Source organism: Phoxinus phoxinus (genome assembly GCF_949152265.1).
Source record: "Phoxinus phoxinus genome assembly, chromosome: 17".
NCBI lineage: Eukaryota > Metazoa > Chordata > Actinopteri > Cypriniformes > Leuciscidae > Phoxinus > Phoxinus phoxinus.
Window position 1 is genome coordinate 10080752 of NC_136892.1, and position 19974 is coordinate 10100725.

Genomic DNA, 19974 nt, shown 5'->3' on the forward strand with positions numbered 1-19974 from the left:
ACAAGCCGTAGTGGGGTTAGTACCATTTTTTTTTTTTACCTGGGGTTATGTTAACCCCGCATTGCGTTGCCAAATTTGTACAGTGAACGATGTGGTGTTAAAATGTTACAGCTAGACGCTTAGCAACCATATAGACTGTAAAAAAAAGATGGACGACACACCTTCACTCTCTTGTAGAAAAGTGAAGCCGCCTGTCCCAATATGGCGCTGACATCTTCCGCTGATTACGGTGTCATGAGAAATGGTGAAATCGCTGGTGTGTCTGACGTCACAAACTACCTTGTAACCAATCAGGTCAACGTGTGATCGTCAACGAGTGGATCTCTGAGCTGGTGTGAGTGAGTGGAGGCGGGGACAGTTTGCATATTCATGAAAGAATAGGTATAGGCCTAGTAGTGTAATAGCGTATAGCCTACTAAATGAGGTAAGGGTGTAGTTACATTCAATCTATTTGAAGATAATAATCTTTTTGGTTCCACTTTATTTTGATAGTCCACTTTAGACATTCTACTAACTATAAGTAACTTTTCAAATACATGTCAACTAAGGCCCCATCCACACTACTGCGGTTTCGTTTAGAAACGGAGACCTTTTGCTACGTTTGCACCTTCCTTCCAGACTACAACGGCAAAAACGAAGACCTAAAACGGAGAAGTTTAAAAACACTCCGACCCCGTTTTGCGTTTTGAATCTCGGAGGGCGTTTTAGTGAAGACGGGTCAAAACGGAGGACTTGACAAACGATGACGCAGAGGCTCACGCTCGGCTCTATGATTGGGTGTCATCAGTCATGGCGTATCCTTCCCTGATTCGTCAGACACCCATCACATGACCCGTCCCCGGGAAGAAAACATACAAAACAGCCTGGACTACGTAACTCTCATTAGAGTATTAGTAGACTGTCAGTGGACTATTAGGTTACGGTTACGTGTTAGGGTTAGTAGAATAAGTTGACTTGTAGTTGCCAAGTTAGTCAGTAGAATGTCTGTTGGGGGACTAACAAAATAAAGTGTTAGAAAATATTAAGCAGACCGTCTACTAATACTCTGACAGTTAGTTGACATGTAGCTACAAAGTTACTTATAATTAGTATAATGTCTCAAGTGGACTATCGAAATAAAGTGTTACCTTTTTTTTTCAAGGAAAAAGTTTAAATATGCCATTTTGGTTATCAAATATGAGTTTTAAGGGATACAATTATTGACTACAGGGGGACTTTAACAAAAACTATAATTGTAGCCTATAAAAACTGATACAGACTCAAACAGTATTGTAACAACATAAAAGAAAACAAAGCAATTAATAGACTAATAAATCAAAATGACAATCCAAATATTATGTATATATTTACAGTTCAAGAGGAGATATTCTATAGTTACATCCTATTAAAAAAAAAAGTCTAGATATCCAAGTAACTTGTAATGCTACAATCTACCGCTTGGTGACATCAGAAACCACTTGGACTTGTCTTGCTTTCCAAATTTGCACTGTAATGAGAGTAAACCTAACTCCACACTCAAACATAATATTGTCCCTTCAAGTGTCAGAGTCTTATGAATAATTTTAAATGTGTAAAACCACAGGCAGATTCTATAGAAATAGAGTAGGCTACCATGCCAAAAACTAGACGTATAGACAATGACTTAAACTAGCAGTTTCAAACTATAAAAACAGAAATGTTTATGGAGGTTTTAATCTTTATTAACTTTATTTAAAAACAACCAATGTTTACATAGGCTAAAATTAACCATTTGACAGACAGACAAAAAAAGTTACATACAGTAGGCAATAGCTTTGAGAAATTAGCTTACACTCAGTTATGCGCTATCAGCCACTTTAAAGCAGTAAACCCCCTCACCAGCTTACATTACATATTAGTGGTGTACCGATCTACCAGACAGAGATATTAGATTACACTTTGTTTTTTAACAATCGCTGGAAGGGTCCTAATGATATATATAATAAAAGAAAAGAAAAAATAAACGATCTGCCATCGGCTGATAAGATAAATGTGTGTTCGCGCCCCTTTGTGCCAGTTGCAATATCCGACAGCTTTGTAAACAGATAATGCGATTAAAAAAAAATTGGTCTTTTTTATGTGTACTTGATTTCATTTATTTATTTTCATATTCTTGTGCTTCTCATGTATGTTTTCTAGGCTATATAAACTACCATTCAAAAGTTTGGGGTCAGTAAGACTTTTATTCAGCAAGGACGCATTCAATTGATCAAAAGAGAGAAATAACTTTTACATTGTTACAAAAAAAAAAAAATTCAAATAAAATATTGACTGTTTTCACCAAAGTATCCTGAAAATAGGCAAACAGACAGGAAAAAAAATGTATTACGGTTTCCACAACAATATTAAGCAGCACGACTGTTTTCAACATTGATAGTAAGAAAAGTTTCTTGAGCATCATCAAATTAGAATGATTTCTGAAGGATCATGTGACACTGAAGACTGGAGTAATGATGCTGGAAATTCAGCTTTACACCACAGGAATAAATTACATTTTAAAATATATTCAAATCAAAGAAAACAGTCATTTAAAATTGTAACATTTCACAATATTTGTTTTTAATGTATTTTTAATCAAATGTGCTTTGCATCCTTGAGGTTTATTTAAAAAACATTAGAAAATGCTACTGACCCCAAACTTTTAGTATTTAGTGGGTCATCCTGCTCTCCTGTCATTGAAAAACATGCATCGATCGACCACTATTACTATAGGCATCATTTTGAATATAAAGCATCAACTCTGTGACATAAGAAAAATAATACAATTAGCATAATTAATGTACCCAATTGAATAAGAAAACCAGCAATCACCTTTTACATTACTGACAATGCTTAACTTTCATTCCAGCCAAGGTATGCGATACTTGCAAGTCGTTTCTCTCCAAATATTTACATCCTTACAGTAGTGTTGTGGTGCATCATATGAAGAGATGACACACAAATATAAAAATAACTATCAGTAGTCACGCTATATCGTAATAAACAAGATGCTTCTGGAAGATGTGTCATTAAATGCTGTGGTTGGTTCATACTTCATATGGCATTATCCAAATCCAAAGCCTAAGCACGAAAAGTCAGCGCCACCGCCACCAATAGGAGCCGCTGGGAAGAGGGCGGCATGCAGGGAGAGAGAGCGGGAGCGGGATTCAGACGGGGAATCTTCTTCTTCCTGTTCATTCCTGTGAGAAAGAGACACTTCTTTAAGAATCGGTAATAACAAAACACACATGGGCAAGTTTGGCTTCACGCTGTATTTTACTGGGAAACACATTTTTTTTATTCAATAACCACCTGATAACCATCTCATCTAATTCTTGGTGTTTCCCGTCAGCGTTCTTTACAGCTTGAGAATGCTGGGCCGTAGTGGTTTTAAAAGTATTCGGAGTGATAAAACGTCACTCTGACATGCGTTGGAGTAACAAAAAATCTTTGCAGGAAACTCCATGGACTTCCCAGAAAGTACGGCCAGCTATGAGACTTTCGATTGAGAAAACATGATGTGTCAACAGAACACATTTTGGCACGGCTGGTGTCGATGTAAACATTCCCTGGGCCGTATAAAGCTGAAATGCCGCAACATACAGCACATAATGCGGTTAACGTTTCATCTTAAAACCCTAACTGCTGCAAGAACAGACCCTTTTTCTGTGGTCTTTGTGGTGCTTACCGGTAATTCTTTGTCTAAGCAGGAATGTGATTAAATATGCATTCTGCTTTATTGCATCATTTTGTTTTTCATCGGTTATTGTGTATAAAATAATGAGGTCACTGGCAAAAAGCGAGTCCTATGACATCATTCATTTATGCCAGCCGTAGAATTTAGCATTGGCCCTCTACGCCAGCGAGCGATCTATTATTAACTAGTGAACACTGTGTTGTGTTCCCAGACAAACACACGCTTGAGATAAATGCTCTGGACAAGGTGTGACATTTTGGAAATGATGTGAAACTTCTAGTGCAACTAAAGAAAACAATGTCGTCTTAACACTTTTTTTGCATGAAAATATACATGTACCCAGAAAACTAGTCAAAGTCAACAGTGAGTGTACCCTACTACTGTTCAAAAGTTTGAGGTCGGTGCAATTTTATGTTTTTTGAAAGATGTCTTATGTTCACCAAGACTGCATTTATTTGACCAAAAAAAAAAAAAGGAATATGATTACAATTTAATATACATCTGATTAACCAACACAATATGACCAGTCACAGGTCAAGTGAATATCATTGATCAATATATTTTACCATTTTATCTTCGGCATTATTACTCATGATCTATCCTTCAGAAATCATTCTAATATGCTGATTTGACTCAAGAAACATTTCTTTGTATTATTATTAGTTGAAAATGGTAGTGCTGCTTAATGAAGAGTGAAAAACAGCATTTATTTGAAATCAAAATCTTTTGCAACATTATAAATGTCTTTACTGTCATTTTTAATGCATCTTTGCTGAATAAAGTTAATTAAAAAAAAAAAAAAAAAACGTACCGACCCCATACTTTTTAAATATAACAAATTATCCAATAAATGCAGAATTTAGCTTTACATGAGCATTTGTGGTAAAAAACAACAACAACAAGAAAGCAGGTTGGCTGCTGTACCTTTAACAGCTCTATGTAAACACCCTCCTTTTCTAAATGCTTTTCTCCCCTTCAAAATATCATAGAACATTTATGAACATTTATAATTTACATGACCCCTTTTACGTGACCATAGTAAAAAGTCTTTTCTACACAACACCTGGAAAAAAGCCTCCCATTCCAAACAATTTCAAGTCTTACAATCTAGGCAAGTCGTGTGGTGACCTCCCCCGTCGTCTCGAAGAAGACGGTCCTGTCCGCTTTAATAGGTGGTGTGTACTTGTAATCGTCACTCAGCAGACCCAGTAAAGGGTACTGGGTCGAGTATCTGTCCCATGATAAGAAAGAGTTCACAATAACAATTAGGACTGAATGGCAATTTAGTTTTCACATGGTATTCAGACAATTCATAAGCAATAAACACACACACACCTCTTTGTAACGACAGTCTTCGTCGCACTGCTGGAGCTGTCAATCCTCTGCTGCTTGAGTCGCTTGATCTCCTGAGAGTGAAAAGTCAAAGGTCAGAATGAAGTACTCCAGTATTGTACGGTGACTTCACATTCCTCAAGGGTAATGAAGCTGAGGTAACGCAGAGACGGAAGAAACCAAAGAATGCCAACTATCAAGTGCTGTTCCTTACAATGAGAATCATGACCTCATTCAGTGATTTGTTTAGAAATACCGGTAGATGTTTTCCTTGAACATGTCAATACCGACTTCTGATATAATTCATATTTTAAATATCTATTTTTCCAACAAACCCCTCTAACAAAAACAATTGCGTACAGAATGAATGACTGAATTAACCTGGATTAAAATCAAAATTTCCTTGTTTTAGTTTTACAGTAAACCTAGAACCTGTAATTTGTTTAATCCTGAGTTAAAAGGGACCTATTATGCCCCTTTTCACAACATGTAATATATATGTCTGGTGTCCCCAGAATCTGTCTGAAGTGTCAGCTCAAAATACCCCACAGATCATGTCAAATTTGCCCCTATTTGGGTATGAGCATAAAAAAGCATTTTTTGTGTGTGTCTCTTTAAATACAAATGAGCTGCTGCTCTCCGCCCCCCTTTCCAGAAGAGGGCGGAGCTTTCACAGCTCATGCCTCTGATACTCCACCAAACTGGAGAATGTCACATGGCCGAAATGGTCAGTAGTGGTGTTCAGCCTTTTATGTGCGAACCACAGTCGGACACTGATGGACTCGAAGACGTTACAACTTTTAGAATGCAACTGGACGTTTCTCAATGGTTAGTGGATACATTTATGTAGTTGTTGTGGAGTTAAGTTGATTCAACTCATCGACTAGCATGTACCGTCAAGTTTATCTAAAAATCTTTTAGAAACAAGTTTAGTGCAAATCCAGTGTTAAAACTGACACTGGTTTGCAGTCAGGTGTAAATTTGCGCAACACATTACCGACTTTCTTTGGTTGAAGTTCATTTATGAAGGAAATGTGCCAGTGTCCTCAGTGGCTCAGATGGCAGGAGTATGGTTACTCTTATGTTTGTTGGTACTTCCAATAACAGAACATTTGTAATGTTTTTTTGGCGCAGACATTGTAATACTCTAACTGGCGGATACAGCGAGTAAACAGAAATGGCAGACTCTGTGCTTCTCACTCAGGACGGGATCTATGCTAATAGGGCAGATCGTCACCAGTCGTGGGCGGGGCTTCACTCTACTCTTATGTAAGAGTACGGGGAAAACTGGAACCACTCGTTTGGGGAGAAAAAAATATGAATTTTGCATAATAAATCCTCTTTAAGTCAGGTTTAACTTAAAATTGCTCCTGAGGCATTTCTAGAATGACAGACTGCATATATATATATATATATATATATATATATATATATATATATATATATATATATATATATATATATATATATACATATATATATATATATATATATATATATATATATATATATATAGCATGAAGAAAATGAAATGGTTCAAAGAGAAATGGTCTGTCAGAGCAATAGCCTTGTGGGCAACGCTCCGACAATGACGCAGATGTGCCTCAGGCGACCTGAGTTCGAGTCCCGGCTCGATCCCGTCTCATCTACACTGTCCTATCTAATAATAAAGGCATAAAAGGACAAAAATAAGGACTGCCTCAACTCATTGAGGTTCATGTTTTTCCAGCAGGTTTCCAAGCTGTCAAATTTCAGCTCAAGGAAACATTGGGAAAATGTCATCACATCACATGGCAGATCTGATGTTGTTGAAAACAACACTGACAGAGCGTTTTATGTCTGTATGAGGGCGTATGTTGACGTACCTCCTCCTGGTGTCTGATGACGCTTTCATGTTGCTCCAGTTTGGTCAGGAGCTCAGTGATGCGCAGCTCCAAGGTGCTGTCAGAGGTGTGTGTCACTGTGCGCTCAGTCTGGATTTTTATAAGCTGAGACTGGAAAAGAAGAAATACACATAAAATAGATAGTTCTGACTAGATGGGATGCATGTGAAGGATTCTACACTAACATTTGCAAGTTTGGGGTCAGTAAGATTTTTTATAAAAGTATTTAAAGAAATTAATTGTATTCAGCCGAGGCATGAAATTCACAGTAAAGACATTTCTAAATGTTCTAAAATCTTTCAGTTTCAAATAGATGCTTTCTATTTAGCAAAGCATCCTGCAAATTTACCAAGGCTGCATCAAATAAACGCAGCCTTGGTGAACAAAAGAGAATTAAAAAAGAAAAAATAAACATTAAAAATCGTTTTGACCCCAACCTTTTGAACAGTAGTGTATCTTAATGACCCAAATTGTTCATCAATCATACACAGCCTACAGTTTGACTAATTAACTATATTACTGAATTAAATAGTTTGTCTCTTAAAATTTACTGAACATTTGAGTCTTTATCATACTAGTCATTTTATAAAAGCATTTTAGGATGCTTATAAAGCAATAAACAGCTTTTCCATACTTCCGTAGTTTTACCTAAAAACACAATTTAATACATTCAGGGTTCCCACTCTTTCATATGAACACCAGATTCAAGGACTTTCGAGCACTTTTTAAAAGCACCTTTTACTTTATATCAAACACAATAAAGGTGGGTTTGTTACTGCCAATCTGGACACTGTCAAAGACCTACTGTACCCGTGTCTATCATTACTGCAGTATGTAAAGGCATATACTGACAACTAAGATCAAACTTAAGGGGCATGACTTTTTTTAAAATACATTGAGGAGAGACATACACTGGTTCGAGCGAGCGAGTTTGAACGAGAGATGCCGTTTTCAGCTTTATTATTCCTGCTTTTAACATTTATTTTACACTGGTTTTAGTTTTTTTATGAATAATTACTTGATTAAAACATTAAAATATACATCTATTTTGCAATTAAATGAAATTGATATGGACAAGGTAATTGTTTGGCGTTACAAAATATTGTGCATGTTATCTGCAGGGTTTTTTAAATCAATTTGAAGTCTTTTAAGACCTTTAAGACATGCACAAATAAAATTAATTGGGGGAGATCAGCATTTATTTAACATCCTAAACCATAAAATGACTATAAAAACAAGGACTTAAACAACTTTTCAGTTCAAATAATACAAGGTTTGACAAAAACAAATAAAATAGAGTAAAGTCAATAGTGTGCGGTAGAGTGTTCTTATTATTGTCATTTATAAATATATAACCTCACATTTCAACCCATTTTTTAAGAAAAAGGGTGAGCCAAAATGATACATGATTATACATATTTACATTACCATATATATATATATATATGGTATTGTATTGTATTTTAAATTAATATGTATAATCATTTATCATTTTGGCTAATATAGATAATATCTAATATATATAAAATATTCGAAATACCTTATTATTCTAAATTTTTTGAAAGCACGTTAGCTTCTTACCAATCCACTGTTTGACATTTACAACAGGTGTAAACTGTGTAAAAATATGGGTCGATCTTCACATTGGTCTGAACAAAAATGGAAGACCCACTGAATGAAAACGCAAATTCAATCTCTTAAATGCTACTTTTCTACTTGCGCTACTTGTGCAACAGCAGAAATATAGCAGTTACCCCGGTTACCTTGGTAAACAAAGCACTATTTTATAAACACTCCTGTGCTTTTAAACACTACTTTATTAGGCATGTTTGTCTTGCACAAACGGCAATAGTCGCTCGCTGAACGCCATCGTGTACACATAAATCTATGACCCCTCGTCTTCTTCCTCGTCGAATTTCTGTCGCTCTACATACGTCATCTGGTATAATTGAAACGATTGGCTATGAGCTACGTACAGGCGCATTTGATAGACATTCGTAGAACCCAATAAACGGCTCTGGGCATTCGTAAACCACGCCTCAAATACAAGAAAATTAACATGTGGTTCCCAGACCAGGTCTCAATGAGACTAGGTTTGACGTTAGCCAGGCTAGCACTTTCAAACACCTATGCTTGTTTTCACATACTTTACAGTCCTTGAATCCATGTGTCTGAAATTCCAGAGTTCACACTTATAAATAATTAAACTGAGTACAAGAGAATGCGTATTTTTCCTCATGTCCGAGGGAGGGCTCCGAGCCTGGAATGTGGCCCGAACCCAGAGTTCTCCCCTGTATCCCTGACTGGGATAGGAGCTAGCCGAGAGTGAGGAGTCAGAGGGATGCAGAAAAGACTGTCGAGGAACCAAGACGATTCGGCTATATAAATACCGGTAAGCCTCCGATGGTACTGATAGTGTAGATCATTTGACAATGCTCTTTGTTAATAAAATATAATTTCAAGTACTTTCAAGAAGCATGGGAACCCTGTACATGAGTACAAATGTACAAGTTTCTTCCTTATTTACCCGCAGGTTCTGGAGCTCTCTGTCCTTCTCCCCCCGCAGTTCATTCAGCATCCGTTCATACTCTCTAGACAGCTCCTCTGTTTTGATTTGCACAGTGGAACTACTGCACTGCCCTGTCATCTGCGGAAGAGATACCAGTAAATGCAGGGAAACATAATTAGGGAAGACACATGAGGGACGGGAAGACAAAAAAAATTACAACCCTAGAATCAATGATTTCCACAGTATAAGTCTACTTTCCTATTTTTGAGCATTTTACAAACTGCAAGACTGCTAGTAAATAATGCTAAGTAAATACTGAAACATAATATTATAGCATGTATAGTGAGATTGGACCAGCCACAGTCTACAAAGAAGAAATTATATTTTTTGCAGTGTGAATTGAGTGATGAGTTTAAAGGTCCATGAACAATTTCTCTTGTTGTCTTTGCGGCGCACCTTACTGCACACAAACATGCAGTGTGACCAGTGTAGTTTGCTTTACAAACGTTTGACTGGTTCTTTTATTGAAAACTTTAGTGAATCGCACCGGTGACGGATGGGACTCAATGAGCCACAAGTCATCATCATTTTCATTTATATCTGATAGGAAATGAACTGTTCTTGTGAGTCGTGTGTGTTATGTGTATAATAAAGGTTTTTGACTAGGCTTAGATGCACTTTCACAGCTGGTGTTTGTAATAAATGATATTTAAATAATAATAAAATATGTATGTATAATAGTGCTGGGGAATGATTAATCGCATCCGAAATAAAAGTTTGTGTTTACATAATATGTGAGAGTGTATGGTGTATAATTATTAAGCAGAATTTTGATGAAGACCCTGAGGTTTGCCCACCTTCTTCCTGAGCAGCTCATTCTCCTGCTCCAGGGCCCTCTTGCTGCCCTCCAGCTCTTTGATGCGGTAGTCTTTGCTGGGGTCTCTGGTCTGGAAGGCCAGTAGCTGACTTTCTAGAGAACGCTGAGCATTGTGACTTTCCTTCAAAGATATCTAATAACATGAACAGGTTGTTAGTTGTCATCATTAAAGTGGTCAGGACCAGTTTTTTGAACAAAACAAAAAACAAATATAAGTGTGGAAAAACTATTATTTTCAATCCTCATTCTGCCCCTCTGTCTGAAATTATAAATTTTAAGGGCAGTGTAGAGAGCATCAGTGATTAAAATGGGTTCTTTTGCCTGTGATTGGATGCGAGTGTTGCGTCGCATCACGTGTAGGCAAATGTCTGTCGTTAAAGTCCCTGTAAAGGCAATTAAAAAAAAAAAAATCTAAACGCAATTATAAATGTTAGAAATGTATTGCTGTGAAGAACTGAATTGTGGAGTTAGACCGTTAAACAGTTTTTCACCGTTGCTGTGTTCAGGATTTTTGGGCGGGGCTAAACTGGTGGCTCGATGACGCGCTGGAGCCACTGAGCTCCTGGCCCCGCCCCTACTGTCAATGACGCGCTGGAGCCACTGACGCTGGCCCCTCCCCTAACAATAGAGCACATTCGCATCAATTCGCAGCTCAATCGCGAGTTACTGTCAGTACTATTAGTTACTACAGCCTAGTTTGCTAGCTAGCTATGCCTTCGTCACGAAAATGCGTATTACCTGGATGCGATCACTTACAAAACAGATCGGTGCCCTTATTTAAATTTCCGAAAAACGACTATATCAAGAAGAAGTGGATTAATTCTGTGACGATCCCCTTTGATGGAGAGCCGAGGATCCCCACCAACACCCGCCTCTGTAGTGATCATTTTACACAGGATAGTTTTATAAACTTTCGTCGGAGACAACTGGGATCGACTGATAATCCGCTGTTACTGGTGAATGGGGCCGAACCGACTATCTCTCGCCTCGGCCTTCGTCCTCCCGTCCCGCGAGTGGGCGTGGTTTCAGCGCAGCCAGCGGACACGCCCCCAGCGTTTGAGAGCAGAGAATACTGCTAATTTTTTCTAGATTTTGATAGCTTATTTTAATTAAATTTTGACTTTACAGGGACTTTAAGCGACTGAATGCCCGTGGGCGGGGCCTATGGTGCGATGATGTAAAACTATTTGTCAATGTCTTGCTCTGGAGGCAGGCATATGCAAATGTATTTGACTTGATTAAAGGGGACCTATTATGCCCCTTTTTACAAGGAGTAATATAAGTCTCATTAGATCTGTGTATTAAAGTGAAAGCAGCGTAATATACAGTATCAACTGCTATATATGCTGTTTATATAAATCAAACAACAAAAGAAAAACAGAAATTCACTCACTGTTCTTGATTAAACAACGTTAGTAGATTTAATAAGAATACATGTCTTACTTAAATGCTGCTGTTAAATTGTTGCATTGTTGACAGGAGTGATGAAGTGAAGTTTTATGGTACCTGCATTTGTCCGCTTTGCTCGCGTACGTTGTCCAGTAGTTTCTCATATTTAGAAGCTTGATCTTTCTTAAAGTTCATTTCTCTCTCCAGCGCCTCCTTCTCACTCTCCAGATTCTGCAAATGCACACAGTTAATCCAAATGCAAGTTGCAACTAACCATATAATTGTGCATGCTTAGTAAAAATCAGTAGATGCTAGTCAAATTATATGCTAACAGGTTATATCTTCAAAAACTACAAAACAGTGACTCCTATCACTGTCTGGTTTAATTAATTAATGAATTTATTTATTTTTACAAAAGCAACCATCTAACTGTACATTACCACACCCTTTAGAGTTAATTACCTAATTGATTTAAGTGCTTACATGTTTTATTAAAAGTAAAACTTTTGTAAGAAGAAAGTCTGCCAAGAACAATGATCAAATATATAGTTATAACTAGGGCTGCACAAATTATCAAAATAAACTGAATTTGCGATATGGCTTAGTGGTATTTTCAGTGTCTCAGAGTGACTCCACATGAAATCATCCCTGCATGTGTTCTGAGTTTGGGTCACTCATAACATGCATTTGGGAGGACAACACGTGCCAACCATCTTCCCAAACTTGTAATGAGAAGCGCTTGCTGTATAAACCAGCCGTTTTCAAAAAAGGAGAAGCTTTAAGGCTCCCTGCGGTTTCCGTCTAAATAAAAACCTGATGGATTAATGCTTGAAAATTAAGACAGCCATAAATATTAGTATTAGTAGTTGTACAGTTGTTGTTTTATTTTAAGGTGAAATATTACACTAGTAATAATACATAACAATATTATTATGTTTATTTTATTGTCATGTTAATTGAGTGCAATAATTGATTACGGTACATTTTTTCCCAAATCATGCAGCCCTAGTCATACCATAAAATATATGACATCAGAATGCTACAACTGACCAATCATGATCAGTCAGATCTCACACACATACACACATTTGCAATACTTCTTGCTTCAAAAGAGACAACACAAAGCTTTATTGTAAGCAATTATCTTTTTTTGATTATTTTGAGTGGATAATTAGTGAAAACACAGACACTGACGTAGTTGCTGTCTTCAGTAGCTGTTGTCTGCTCCATTTTGGCTTACCAACTGAAAAAATGCTGCATGTATTTGTGATGACCTTGTGATGGTTCATGTTTAACTGAGCAGAAGCTTTGTTCAGTCAAACAGGAAATTACCTCTTGCTATACCAACAAAGCAGGTTGGCATTTTGTGATATTCTTTTGGTATCCTGAATCACAATCTGAATTCGTATTTGCAGAAGTAAGGTGCATATTATTAAATTTGACGTATGAACTTTTGTAATTTTCTCATGTATAATCGAAGAAGTAGAAAAAATATTTGTTTTACCTTTAACAAATGAATGCTAATACAATGTTAAAGGGCTGGGGGCTGTTGTTTAGCGGTTACATCATACCACTGAATCTGTGAACACACGCATCCCACCTTGAAAAACACAAGGTCAGCTGAAAGCTGGAGAGTAAAGCAAACGCACGCCCGAGGCAAAACCTGACATGTATTCATCATCACATCGACTGCTTCTGCAGGACAGGAGGCTGTCGGTTGGTTTGGTGGTAGAATAATCGCACTCACCCTCAGATCCTCCTGCATACGCACAAGTTCCTCTCGCAGACTGCTGAACGTGGCCATCAGCAGACGCATGGTCTTATCAGCCGTCACACGAGTCTAGATGAGGGAGAGAAAGACATTTACTTTGTGTCTGAAACCAACTAAAGTGCTTCATATGTATTGACTGTTATGTTTTATTTAGTGCTGTCAAATTGATAAATTGTGATTAATCGCAGCTAATATAAAATGTAATATAAGTGTGTGTGTGTGAATCTACAAACTATATTGCCAAAAGTTTTGGGACGCTTGCCTTTACATGCACATGAATTTGCTTTGTCTGATGTAACTGCACCCTGATCACTGAAAGTTCGTTGTTTATAGTTCACATTTAGTCCCATTGAGGCAAAGGACCAAACAAAATTAATGAACAGCATCATCATACACTATGTTGTGTTTGAATGTTATATATATATATACACACACACACACACACACACACACACACACACACTATATTACAAAGGTTTTGGGACCTCTGCTTTTACATGCACATTCTTTAATCTGTTGGGTTTAATATGGAGTTGGCCCACCCTTTGCAGCTAAAACAGCTTCAACTCTTCTGGGAAGGCTTTCCACAAGGTTTAGGAGTGTGTTTATGGGAATTTTTGACAATTCTTCTTGAAGCGCATTTGTGAGGTCAGGTACTGATGTTGGACGAGAAGGTCTGGCTCGCAGTCGCCGCTCTAATTCATCGCAAAGGTGTTCTCTATCGGGTTGAGGTCAGGACTCTTTGCAGGCCAGTGAAGTTCCTCCACACCAAACTCGCTCATCCATGTCTTTATGGACCTTGCTTTGTGCACTGGTACGCAGTCATGTTGGAACAGGAGGGAATACTGAAGCATTAAGAGTTCCTTTCACTGGAACTAAGGGGCCAAGCCAAACCCCTGAAAAACATCATAAACCCCCACCACCAAACTTTACACTTGGCACAATGCAGTCAGTCAAGTACCGTTCTCCTGGCAACCGCCAAACCCAGACTCGTCCATCGATTGCCAGACAGAGAAGCGTGATTTATCACTCCAGAGAACAAGTCTCCACTGCTCTAGAGTCCAGTGGCGGCGTGCTTTACTGCATCTGACGCTTTGCATTGCACTTGGTGATGTAAGGCTTGGATGCAGCTGCTCTGCCATGGAAACCCACTTCACGAAGCTCTCTATGCACTGTTCTTGAGCTAATCTGAAGGCCACATGAAGTTTGGAGGTCTGTATTCTGTAGCTATTGACTCTGCAGAAAGTTGGCGACTTCTGTGCACCTCAGCATGTGCTGACCCCGCTCTGTGATTTTACGTGGCCTACCAATTCGTGGCTTAGTTGCTGTTGTTCCCAATTGCTTCCACTGTTATAATACCACGAACCGTTGACCGTGGAATATTTAGTAGCGAGAAAATTTCATGAATGGACTTATTGCACAGGTGGACACCTATCACGGTACCACGCTTGAATTCACTGAGATCCTGTGACTCACCCATTCTTTCACAAATGTTTGAGGAGCAGTCTGCATGCCTAGGTGCTTAATGTTATACAACTGTGGCCATGGAAGTGATTGGAACACCTGAATTCAATAATTTGGAGGGGTTTCCCAATACGTTTGGCAATATAGTGCATAAATGAATAATCACATATATTCACTTGAAGCCCCCTACTGAATTTACAGTTCAAATAACAGAAAATAGTGACAGCACTTAATCTAATCTAACTTGCTCAATAAAGTTGACTGAATATCCAAAAAAATGACTGAAGATGAAGCAAATGTCTCTTTTTATCAGACTCCCAGCTCAAAAAATGACTGAGAGGCTACATTGTGCCTGGAGGAACATGTGTTCCTGGGACAGGTTTTATGAGCTAATAATCTGCCGCGGTCAGGAGAGGCGTCTGAGGGTGGGGTGAGTGGAAGTGGGCAGGGCAGTCGTTCATAATGTGCGCTCACCTGCAGCAGGTAGCGGATCTGTTGCTTAGTCAGTTCAGACACTCCTTTGGGAATAAGACTCTCTATTTCATCTTTGTCCACCTGCAAACACACACACACAGACAAACACGTGTTTAACAAGTTCATCATATATATTCTTCGACCAAGAGCTGCAAGAACATTGTCAAACTTTTTTTTTTCTTCCAAAATATCATGAATTGTTAATGAATAAATATGTTTTTGGGAAGTTATTTTGTGATATCAGGACAGTTCTTTCACGCTGATATTTTTTTATTTATGCCCCAATGAAAATGTCAAAAAACATTCTCATAATAGTAGAGGTGGAACAATGCCACAATGTGCATATTATAAATTGCAGTTTAAATTTACTTTTGAACAAATTTATAAAATGGGGGGGGGGGGGGTAAATTAAAATTTTTGAAACTTGAAATCCTGTATGCAACATGGAAAACTTTTAGCCAACTTCACAGGAACTTAATCTGCCACTCCCTACCTTGTAGTCAATGGTGGAGTCCAGAAGGTGTTTCCTGCAGAGACGGAGAACAATGTGAATGAGTCAAAATTACAGAAAAAAAAAGAGCCTTAAAGCAGAGGCGTCCAGAGGTGTTGCTGTTCTCACAATCATTTCTAAGGTGTAAAGTACAGATCCTCTTAACTTGCCATGAATCACTAGATTGAGCCTTGCGCTTAGACAGCTTTAGACAAGGCGGAGAGGTTTCAGGATTTTGATCACTCTAATGAGTCATTTGAGAAAGTGGCTCCAGATTAGCTAAAGAGATGAGATTTCATTTTGGTCTGTAATAGGTTTTCTCAGTGTTAAGTCATCAATCATCTATATAGTGTTTGACAGGGTTATCTGCATGCAAATCTTACATTTAAATACTCCTTTAAGGCACACAGCGAGGAATTCACTAAGACAGAATATGTGAATATTGCTCATTATATCTTATTATTGTAATTGAAGCATGGCATTTCATGAATTAGCTTGTGAAAATGTACTTATTATAAAATAACGGTTTTAAAAACATCAAAACGCTGAATAATGTGCTCTACCTTCCCCGGATCTTCGCCACATGCTCGGAGATGCAGGCGTGAATATCGTAGTTCTTGCGGTAAACCTCGGCAAGAAGCTCACCAAAGAAGCGGTTGTCCATCTTGGCGACGGGTTCCTCCTCGAATACCTCGGTCTTAATCTCAGAGGAGAAGCCATTCTTCATTTCCCTCATGTCCACCGCGTACTCCTCATGAATGCTTGAACTCTCCACAGACTCCGACTGGAAAAAGGGCAGGATGTGAAGAGAGGATATTCTGAGCATGAGTGCACAACTTTTGTGTTGAGTTACATGAATTTTATCAGATGTTATTCTGCAAGTTTAATATTAAACAAATCAGCTACAGGATCAACACTGCTCTTCCTTGACACATGCAAAACACGATGCTTATATAACTGTTAGTATGTCAAAATGGAGGAAGCATTTCAAAGAAGCAAACAAAATATGTCAATGTGAGCTCAGAAATGAGGGTTAATGTTTACAAGTATGTGTTACATTTTTTAAAGTAGATTGTGAGTGATGCATACTACGAGAGACAGTCCACACCTCGATGAATAGTAAGTTAAACCCCACACCCATGTGCATCGATCCAGATCAGACACTCCTGAAGTGACTTCTCTAACAATACTCTTAAAAGCAGAAAACAAAACTACATGCTGGGAATTGAGTGGACCATAAAGATATAAGGCCTCCAGGGGAGCAGAAAAAAAAAGGTAATATGCAGCTGTTGCTGATAGCTGAAGCTATTGATGGAAATATATCTATGCAAATTTTGCATTCTATACATTGCCATCTGCTAGAAAACTTTAGTAGTAGTGGTACCGTAGTAGTAGTAGTAGTAGAAGAAGAGAAGCACAATATGATATCGGCCAATATTACCATTTTTAAATTATCTGCATTGCTCTGATTTTTTAAAGTCAAATTTATTTGCATAGCACTTCTCAAAACACACATTGTTCCAAGAGCAGGTTTACAGAAAATCTTGATGTAATTGTTTAAAATATCTTAATGCCTTAGTCACATTTAGAAGAACAACACAAACATATATATTTATATAAGGAAAGCTATTTTTTTAAATAATGATAGGCCAAATTTTCTATTTTGGGGCACCCATAACTAATAGTGTTTTCATTCAGATTGATTGATATGTTTGCATTCTAAAAGCTTAAGCAGTGTTTGTGTTTCTAAATGATTGATGGCACAACATATAATGCAAGACAGAGCAGCAGTTTTGTCAATCCTCCAGTAACTTCCAGAAGCCGAGGTGTGTCGGAGTGGTCGGGCCAGATTCCACTGATCCGTGAGAGAAAAGCACTCGGGGTCTGGTTTCATCCAGAATTATACGGTAACTGAACTGACACTACAAAAGATCTTTAGGTTTCAATTTTAATCATCATGACATAACTAGAAGTCATTTACCAAGATGACCGATTTCATTTTTCGAATCAAGATTCAGGTCCTCATCATTCATTGGTTTTCAACTTTAAGAGAAATTTATCTTAAATGTATGCGTTTCCCTGTGATTCAAACTTGTGAACTTAAGGTTGGTAGTCCCATGCTCTACCAGAAGACCAACTTGAGCAAGTATCCTACAAGTGTCTCTGCTCTGTCCCATGCATTTAGTTTAGCAAGTTTAGCAATGCAGCAGAAGTACTATAGGTGTTTGTTTGCAGGGGTCAGCATCTGTTTTGAGAGCACATATAGAAAGACAAGTGTTTTTGACAGTGGGTGTGTCAGGCCTCGAGAACATTCCACACATTCTGTAGCAGAAAAGCCAGCAGCGACGGTGTTAACTGGGTGTGCGGACTCACTACTGAGACTTCTGTGGCGAAACCGGTTTGGAGCGCCAACAACAAAGTCAAACAAAGAGCCGAGCTTGTTAACAGTTGCGCATATTACTCAAATTGTGATTTTTACAGGATTAGCTGTGCAGAGTTGTGTGAATTAAAGATTGCGTCTGGGTGTGTTCTTACAAGATTAGGAAGATAAGAAATCATCAATGATTGAAACGTACTTTGGACATTAGTTACTTTTACCACCTGACAAGTTGCAGCAGGATCTGCAGACAGCAAGCAAGGACACATAATAGAGTTTAGTTGTTCTAGTGAGTCTATTGAGGTGGTATCACTAGAATAAGAAGTCCAACAAAGAATTAGAAATGCAACAAACTGCCACTTAGGCCTATGCATAATCAATAAGAGTGTGTATTTTTTTAAAAAAGGTAACACTTCAGTTTAGGGTCCAATTCTCACTATTATTAACTAGTTGCGTATCATGTATATAACTATATTGGCTGTTTATTAGTACTTATAAACCACATATAAATGTCTTATTCTGCATGATCATATTCTACATCCTTTAATCCTACCCAATACATAACCTTAAACACTACAAAAACTACTAATAAGCAGTAAAATTAGGAGTTTATAGGCAATTTGTCTTAGTTAATAGAGAGAATTGGACCATAGTCTAAAGTGTGACCAAAAAAATCTTTATTTATGGGTTATGTCATGCACAAAAGATTTCTAGGAGTAGTTCCAGATCACCCGAACTTCTTAAATGCAAATTTAATTCAGTTGTACTATTGTAACCTCGATTCCCACAGCAGGATTGAGTAACTCTGCACAGGAATGCACAGAAAGAGCTTCATTGAGCTGTAATCCTAAAATCAACATTACAGAAAAATCATAAAAATATTTTTATAGTTGAAGTTCGAGTTCGAGTTCACACAGGACATGTTGTTGTTGACATGTTCCAGAAATGTACATATGGTAGAGTGGGCAAAAGTGATCCCTAATAATTACTCACAAATAGGAACTGCAGCTTAGTGTCCCTTTACTTTGATGTGAAAATAACAACTAAATCGTATAAACCTTTTGATAAGCGAGTTCCCAAGAATTATGAGAAGACACTACTAATCATTACTACTAATCCTGCAACTGTGGGATGTCCTTTCTGCCTTTTGCTTTCCACAATACCTTACTGTGTGCAAAAATAGGTCAATGAGTGAGCCAAAAGCTTCTCTGTTCCAGTGTGACAGCAGGCCATTGCTCTGGTCTACAGTGAAAGGAAGGAGGAGCTCGGCTTTCAAAGTGAAGTTGTGCGTGTCTGACCACAGGAAGCAAGTGGAGAGAGATACAGAGGAACTGAGAGATTTGGCATTTGAATGAATGGAGGGACTACAGTTTTGTTTTTTTGTTTTTACCAAAGATCAGTTCTCTTTGGCTATCGTAAAACAATATCATTCCAAACTATTCATTAAGAGTTGAATGTTCTAAAATGTACAAAGAATCTTTCCATAAGACCGTTTTCAAACATTGCAATATTATTTTTCTGTTTATAATCACATGATCCCGAGTCCTACTGGTTCATTTTAAAAGCGAATTTATTTAAGGTCTTACCTAGGATTTTTAAATGCCAAATTCAAATGCTCCCATGCACACAATAACTGTACATGAAAATTATTAATAAAATGTTTACATATTTGAATCCCTCAGAGATGTGGCAAAGAAACATGGTTTTTGCATTA

At 37.8% G+C, this 19974-nt stretch overlaps 1 protein-coding gene across 2 annotated transcripts in view; it reads right to left on the bottom strand.

Moving 5' to 3' along the window:
• Window positions 1-1681: 1681 nt before the first annotated feature.
• pof1b (POF1B actin binding protein) overlaps window positions 1682-19974 on the bottom strand; it is a 33852-nt gene continuing 15559 nt past the window's right edge. For both annotated transcript variants that reach the window (XM_079585542.1, XM_079585543.1), the window contains exons 3-13: window positions 16447-16667; window positions 15887-15920; window positions 15394-15474; window positions 13432-13524; window positions 11802-11915; window positions 10276-10428; window positions 9437-9556; window positions 6892-7020; window positions 5030-5100; window positions 4799-4925; window positions 1682-3197 (exon numbers count right to left, since the gene is read on the bottom strand). In XM_079585542.1, coding sequence (XP_079441668.1) covers window positions 4802-4925; window positions 5030-5100; window positions 6892-7020; window positions 9437-9556; window positions 10276-10428; window positions 11802-11915; window positions 13432-13524; window positions 15394-15474; window positions 15887-15920; window positions 16447-16667 — 1140 coding nt within the window. In that variant the 3' untranslated portion in view covers window positions 1682-3197; window positions 4799-4801. The remainder of the gene's footprint in view (window positions 3198-4798; window positions 4926-5029; window positions 5101-6891; window positions 7021-9436; window positions 9557-10275; window positions 10429-11801; window positions 11916-13431; window positions 13525-15393; window positions 15475-15886; window positions 15921-16446; window positions 16668-19974) is intronic.